Consider the following 7,734-nt stretch of genomic DNA (forward strand, 5'->3'; position numbering starts at 1 on the left):
AAAGTATCCCTCGCTCTTAGAAAGCAACTCAACACCACCCCTTACCTATCCCTAGATGATATGAGGAATATCTTATATGAATCGGTCTGCGCGTTGTTGCTATGCAGGTAGGTAGGTGTGTGTGTGTGTGTGTGTGTGTGTGTGTGTGCTCTGAAGATGATGAGATAGATATCTGGAAGCCGAGCCGGGAAGAGAAACATGTGCGGTTGAAGGAGAAGTATTTGAGAGGACCCTTACATGTTGCATATATACTGTGTAACTCATAAATAGCTCTCAGGTATAAACATGTATATCTAAGTTATTTTTGGTAGCGTTCCTCAGATAAGATCTATTTTAAAGAAATGGGGGTAGGGGTGGGGGCCCCGGAGAGATGAAAGAGAATGGGGGGATGGATATAGCAGAATTCGCAGTGCCACATAAAGTCAAGGCTGCCAAATTTATATATATACAGTAGAGGAGGACAGGGGGACCTGGTGAATGCATGAACGATATAAATATAATTTGGAAATTAAATTAAGGGGGAATATATATAGATGGTGAAAAGAAACCTTCAATAAAAGAGTGATTCAAACAGGAGCCATGGATCAAATGCAATGGGCAAGACAAAAGGTGCATAATCGACAGATTTCTCAACTCCAAAAAAAAGACATATTTTTCCACTCTCTTGTTAAGGGAAAATTGTCTTCTTTCTCTACGAGATTGATGAATGAGTATGATGATGATAATGATGAGCGTAAATGAAATGGCAACAGAAAGAAAAGAAAAAAAGAGGAAAGAGGGTCGCGGTCGCGATAACAAGGAAACATCATAATATACAGGAATGTAGTGAAGAACTAAAAGAACTGTACAACGGAGCGTTACCAGGGTGGTTAAGGGTAAGGAAGCAGAAGTAATTCTGGTTGAGAAATATTGGGAAAAGTAGAGAAGATGACGACGAGGAGGAACGAAGGCGGAAAAGTGGTGAGTGAGAGGCTAAGCATAAAAAACATACATATCAAACAACACTAATTGTCCCTCCCCTGGGTCTTATCCATCTTATCCCTCAACCTTTCTTCGTCTTCTTCGCCGCTTTTCCACCTCCATTCTCCTGCAACTTGCTCTTGGCCGCAGCCTTGAGTTTAGTAGTGGTCTTGCCATCTGCGCTGCTAGATGTTGTTTTTAAAGAAGGCACCGACGACGAGGAAGAAGAAAACGGCATCTTTTTCGACGACGCCGTGCTGCTGCCATTGGCATTGGCGACGCCATTTGTTGCAGATATAGGTGCTGATTTGTTTCTGTGGATCTCCCCCTGCGGCTGTTGGTCTTTGCTCAGCTCATTTTCGCCTGTTGCGATGATATTTGAAGAAGCAGACTCGTCCCCACCACCTCCGTCTACTACAAACACCCCTTCCAGGGCTTCGTGCAGCATTTTAACACCCTCCGCAACAATGCCTTGCGGGATGCGAATATTCGGTAACTCATCCATAATCCCATTCCCAGCAAAGTTCCCCTCGATTTGGCCACCACCATTAGCATCATCATCCGCATCCGCATCCGCATCCGCATCTGCGTCATCTTCACTCCCCCCATCCCCTTTCCCATCTTCATCATCTCCATTCTCCTGATCCACACCAGCACCAGCACCTCCCTCCCCAATCCTTGCCCTCTTCAGCCTCGCGCCCATCATGATCTGTTTCCTCTTCTTCCGTTTCCGCTCTCTCGCCACCGCTAACGACGAAGCAGTTACATCTTCACTACTCGTCGCGAGAGCAACGACGGTATCGACGACTTCTTCGAAGCGGCTGCAGTGTCCTGCGCGGAGGAGTTCAAGTGCGAGCCCGCGCACCTGTTCAGTCCAGCCGCAGCGTTGGAGGGAGCTGAGGAGGGAGGCATGGAGATCTTCGAGGACGGTGGTTGCCGAGGAGGTGGAAGAGAGGTAGGTGAGGAGGACAGCGGTAGGATCGTCGGCGTCTGTGGATGAGGTGGGTGACTGATTGGATGTTGAGAGGGCTGTGATAGGCATTATGTGTGTCGTATGTGAATGGGTCGAGAGCTCGTTTGTATAATTTGGTTTTGGAGGGCGGGCGGTCTCACGGGGTGGTAGTTTGTAAAGGGTGCGCCGTTAAACGAAGAAAAAAGCAACGAGCTCCAAATGCGCAATCTGGAGGTAAGAGGTGAACACCCCTAATCCAACTTGTACGGAAATATCATAAATACGGAAGACCAGCGCCCGTCTATTTTGGTTTTAGATTATTGGACGAGTTTGCGGCGGGGGAAAAAAGCACAGCGTCCTTGAGAGCAAAAATGACACCTCCGTTAGAATGTGAAGTACGGTACAATCTAGGAAGCAATGAAGGGAAAAATAAGACAGAGTATTTTACCAACCAAATATTGTAAATAGCTAACTAGCCTGCGTCGCCCCACACATATATAACCTGGCAAAAGCAAAAAGGGTTGGCGGTATGGATGTCTGGACCTTGACGGTTAGGCTTTGAGTTGTGGTGCCTTGGTATCTCTCTTTGCCAGCCTGTTCAAGGGGAAACTTGTCAAGCAAATGAAGTCATGACTCGAGGAAATAGCAATGAAGCAGGAGCAAAATACAACAGAGAGGAGCAGACATATCATATCATGGCATCGCACGGGAATTGAATGAAGGCATGCACCGGGCGGAGGGCAGGAGGAGATTGAGCGGGCGGAGATCAAAAATTGATATTCCGGACGTCATTTCTTGGCGCCGGGACTGGCTGTAACTAACCAGCAGAAGAGCTTAGTCACGCATGCGCAGCCGGGGATCAGACCACGAAAAACAACCAACTATAATTGGGCAGGGAGGGTTCTGGGGAGAAATACTCGATGTATGGATAGATGTTCCTGGAGGAGCGAATACATTTCAATGCGATTTCCATAGTACGCAGACACGAATATCCGATTTACAACTAGCATGGGGGTTGAGGATTCTGTATCTTTATGAAACATGGGCACGATTCATTGGCCAATTCTTCCTTATTTAATCGCCAGAACAAATGGAAATAAATAGTGAGGCGCAGACGGATCTAGAGCGTCCCGTGAAAACCACCTTCGGAACATCTCTCTGGGGCTACCGGCGTTCAAGTAGAAATATTTCCAGCGAAAGTTCTGTAATGTTCCAAAGCAAGAAAAAGAGTGGAATGGATCAAAATCGAGAAAGATCAATTGGACAGGCTCTGTTTCAACTTTCACGAAAGTGGAGTGGACCTTGTCCTGAAAACGAAGAGAAAAATATATCTGTCTAGTTCTAATTTATACCCACTCCCGTTGCTTTTTGTGTAGTCGATGGAAAATTGACAAGGGAGCAAGCAGTTCAGCATTCTGGTATGTATAGTAAGAATGCGGGGACTTTTGGGCTTATATCGTTTTTGTTATTATTACCCGGCTAAATAAGTATATATAGCCTCATTTAGAGCCCTGGGTAGCGCGTCCGCAGGAGAGCAAGGCCCAGGGTCCCCAGGGCATTGGAGGGGCAGTGGTTCCTGCTGCTGGAAACCAAGGAAATGTAGGACGCAAGGCCGGTGAAACGGTACCTGAAGGAAAACCAGTTCTACAGATCACGGACTGGCCAATCGGGTACAGCGGAGACTCTCCATTTGAGAAATCTGTATTCTCGAAGATATTTCTCCCAGACCAGACAGACGTGCAAATGGAGTATTGTAATGCCGAGCAATTGTCATGTGACCGCCAACCGGGATCAAGCTTTGCCAAGGAACAGCAATCAGGTGATAGACCCACTATGCTTCATCAGGAAGCTTTCGCCAGGGGTCTTGATCTATTTTAAGCTTAGTGCAACCGAAGGTTCCCGGTCCGGACCATATCACGTGCATATTTTATCGCAGCCATGGATTGTACCACGTGATAATGGCACCTTGGCCGCACGTTCCTTCCCAATCCGTCGCTCCTCATCCTCAGCGCATCCAACCTGCGGATCTCGAAATATCAACGGCGAGGTTGTGCTATACAACAACGAGTTCCAACAACATCGCTTGCTTCCTGCACTTGTTGTTCGATCTTTGTCTGCCGTCTCGATTGTATCCCCCGTTACCCCCTCAGTGAATAGATTGTTCCTCTCGCTGCATTCCTCCCCTGTCGATGTTTCCCCATTTATACCCGCCACTGTCGTATGCTATCCGATTCACCTCGTTAACTCAGCATTCTCCCTCCGCTTTCTTCCTTCAACCCTGACGGCATATTCGTTGATCCACGCCTAGACATACATTGTCCGACCCATTTATAACCAGCTTATGTTTTGAACCTCTCTATCTCTCTTTCATCCTCGTCGAATTTCCCCGCATCAGCATCCGTCTTTGTTTCCGTCGGCCCATATCAACAAAGCTCCCACCACGAACGCCAAAACTTCCAAATCAAGGCCGCTGTCTCTTCGCATCGTCTTTGTCTCGAGCTTGTCGAACCTTGTCGCTTTGTTCGTTGCAAGCGTTACAGGTCCTTCGACCATCCTGTGTGTTTCGAGAGTCATCTACAGGGATTAGTTGATATCCTTCCCTTCGCTCGTCCTAAAGGGTGGCGGGCTTACTTGGTCCCCCAACACTCTTCTCGGCCATCGTCACTTCCAAACCTCCATTGCCATCCTCCTACCAGGCGATATTGTATTTAATTTTTCTCCAAGATGGCGTTCCAAACCCCGTATCATGCGGATTCGGATGCTGATGATGAATACGAACGAAGCGTGGTCACCTCGCCGCATATAGAAGACTCAGAAACATCTCCCACCGATTCAGAGCTTCCATCCGCAGAACATACGCCAACCACCTTTGGTAATACACTTGATGATAGGAGTTCTCCCAGAACAATCATTACGGAATGGACTGCGGAGGAATGTGCAGATTTTGCGGCGGGGTTAGGCCTGAGCCAATACTGTGATGCGTTTCTAGGTATGTATACCAACATTGGCCATGGGAAAATGGAGCAATATCGAACCTGCCTTACTAATACTACCTTGCGTGTTTTCTTGCCTTGCAGAAAATGAAATTGTTGGGGAAGCGCTTATCGCTCTAAAACACGAGGAGTTGAAGGAAATGGGTATTTCGAGCGTTGGTCATCGGTTGACTATTCTTAAGAGCGTATACGAAACCAAAGTCAAGCAAGGAATACTCTTGGATGCAGACCATTATGTCCCTCTCTGTAGGTTACCATGCGCCAGATGCCTCTACCTAGTAAAGGTGCAGGGACAAAGTTTCTAACATAGGATTGTTTACAGCTGCCGAGCAGAGTAATGGAGCTGAAGCTGCGACTCAAGACGATATTTCTCGCATAATTCAATCGATTAGATTGCGAGATGAAAGGATCATAGCTGCAGAAGCGGAACTCAGGAAGCTGGCGGATGACTATCGCAAACTTCGTGAAGAGTTATTGCCGGTAGTAAAAATCGCGAAAGATAGGTCACAGCCTTTGCCTTATCAACCAAATTCGACATACTCCGGTACCACCATCAACTCAGAATACCACAACCATGATCCACCCACTGCAACTCCAATTATCACACAGCAAGCTGAGAAACCTGGAAATAGCCTTACTAGGTCATTTTCTAAGAAATTATTTGCAGGGGGATCGACTCCCAAAAACAATTCTCCTACTCACGTCCCTCAATTTATACCTGAGGGAAGACCAGTCAATGATAACTCATTAGATCCGTCAGCTGCAGCCATGGCGGCGTCGTCACATCTAACTGCTTCTATGAGTGGCGGTCAGCCCTCTCCAAAAGGAATGCCCTCTCCTACTTCCCCAGGAAGCTTCTACCCGCAGCAAACATTAGCCTCTCGATCATACGCCAGGGAAGCATCAAATAGCTCAAACCGCGGAATCCACGACCACTCTGACGAACTTCAATCCCATCAACGGCCTGACCGATCCATTGCCGCCACCCCTTCTACTCAATCGAGTCGTCAAGAACCACCAAGCTCTGCCACTGGGAACCAGCTCGCCTCACGAACTCCAGGAGAATCACCTGCCCCTAGCGTGGAAATATTCAAATCTTTCCGAGTATCTATGGACGATCCCTGTCACAGAGTCCTCCCGGCTGCCCTTAAAAAATACAATATCAACGAAGATTGGAGACTTTACGCATTATACATTGTCTTTGGTGATCAGGAGCGATGTCTCGGTCTCGATGAGCGACCTTTAATTCTTTTCAAGCAACTGGAGAAAGAAGGACGGAAGCCCATGTTCATGCTTCGGAAGCAAGCGCAATTAGTAGATGGTCAGATGGTCAGTGGATATCAAGGTCCACCAGGTACCACTGGTGCCGGAGGCATTGGCATCATGCCTGGCAGTGCAGGTTTCGATGGTGGAACCGGTGGCCTAGCTAGTGCAGGCCTTGGACGATCCATCCAGACCAATTCGATACAGCTGCCTGGTGGTGTTCTATAACTTTCGAAATGCGGACGGTTTAGGATTTCGCATATAATCTTTTATTCCCCTCTCTTTGGTTACAATCGTCTGCAAGTTGGCGACTGTCCTTATTAATTTTCTTTATGTCAGATGGCCACGTTGTTTCGATATTTTTGACGTGTCCATATTCATCTTTTTTTGTTTCTCTTCTTCTCTTCTTCCCTCCTTCCCTAGCTTTTTCTTATTTTTGTTTTCCTTTCCTTTTCGCCTCTCATTTCCTGCAGGCGTTTATGATCTGATCACTCTTGCAAAAAAAGATAATACACCAATAACACGCGGCCTTTTTCCTTTCCTTTCCTTCTGTGGTGCTAGTTCCCATTTTCTTTTACTTTCCTTCATCGATGTCATGATTATCTTTCATTGCTTGGTGTTTTAGCTTTTATTTTTGCCTGTCTTGTCCAATTGAACACGACTCTATTTCTTCCCCTCCGCGACTTCTTCTTGGACATTTTCTTCTCGAATCTTTTTATGGTTTCCACTTTTACGTTCCCTTGCAGACCAAGCTGATGCCATCCGTGACGATCATAAAAACGGGCGTTTCTGGAACTATTTTACATCCCTCTCTTTGAGATGTGTTACTTTCCTTTCAATGGGGACTTCAAGCATACCTAACGTTTGACAGCTCCCTTTATTTTTGCCTTCACAAACCCTTTGACCTTCACTGAATCTCTTTCTTTTTTTCCCGCCACCGCCTTCAACAATAAGCTAGCATTCACTTTGCATCTACCAAAGTTTATCTTGTTCATCTCTCCACCCCCATTCCCCTCGAAGTTGGGTTTGAATTTTTTGGTGCAGAATGAGGATTCGGATCGGTTGATTTGTCACTACGTGTATTATGAAATGAAACTACCTACTTACCAACTAATACATATATTTAGTCACCCATGTTTTCCCTGCATGAAAGATTTCAACGGTTATATTGGCTATCAAGACATGACCATTCCAAATGCCTTACGATGCTCGGGGGTTCTTGTTCTGGATTCTGAATGCTTTGAACTGGCTGGACCGCCCTTTTCGCGGTGGATGCCTGTCTGCCAGCGCATCTTAGCAACCGGCCTGCCTTCAGCTCGTCAGCTGAGCTTGTTCTTTCCGCCTAAGCTGCTTGCATAATCAAACTTCGATTTCTCAACAGCTAATATCAAGCTGTGATACTATTTTTAGCCTGCATGAGTGCCTATGCGGGGTGAGGGAGTTTGAGTTTGGGATTCAATCATGGTTCATCCTAATAGGAAAAGGATTTCTTTCTTCAATTCTTCTTGATATAGATAACGACGTTGGGACATTTATATAAAATAACTGACATGAGCGTTCAGGGGC

The 7,734-nt window shown here is 46.5% G+C and overlaps 3 protein-coding genes across 3 annotated transcripts; 2 read left to right on the top strand and 1 right to left on the bottom strand.

Annotated features, from left to right (window-relative positions):
* Positions 1-1,042: 1,042 nt before the first annotated feature.
* HCBG_01529 (uncharacterized protein) lies at positions 1,043-2,002 on the bottom strand (the record flags this gene model as incomplete). The annotated part of the gene is made up of 1 exon (XM_045428579.1): positions 1,043-2,002. One exon carries the CDS (start codon positions 2,000-2,002, stop codon positions 1,043-1,045), a length of 960 nt encoding a protein of 319 aa, XP_045290365.1.
* Positions 2,003-2,329: 327 nt separating this feature from the next.
* HCBG_01530 (uncharacterized protein) lies at positions 2,330-3,790 on the top strand (the record flags this gene model as incomplete). Its single annotated transcript, XM_045428580.1, has 4 exons — positions 2,330-2,351; positions 2,751-2,834; positions 3,289-3,330; positions 3,420-3,790. 4 exons carry the CDS (start codon positions 2,330-2,332, stop codon positions 3,788-3,790), a joined length of 519 nt encoding a protein of 172 aa, XP_045290366.1.
* Positions 3,791-4,636: 846 nt separating this feature from the next.
* HCBG_01531 (mapkkk cascade protein kinase regulator ste50) lies at positions 4,637-7,301 on the top strand (the record flags this gene model as incomplete). Its single annotated transcript, XM_045428581.1, has 3 exons — positions 4,637-4,901; positions 4,990-5,151; positions 5,228-7,301. 3 exons carry the CDS (start codon positions 4,637-4,639, stop codon positions 6,394-6,396), a joined length of 1,596 nt encoding a protein of 531 aa, XP_045290367.1.
* Between the last annotated feature and the right edge of the window lie 433 nt (positions 7,302-7,734).

The sequence above is a fragment of the Histoplasma capsulatum genome (assembly GCF_000150115.1).
Source record: "Histoplasma capsulatum G186AR genomic scaffold supercont2.2, whole genome shotgun sequence".
NCBI lineage: Eukaryota > Fungi > Ascomycota > Eurotiomycetes > Onygenales > Ajellomycetaceae > Histoplasma > Histoplasma capsulatum.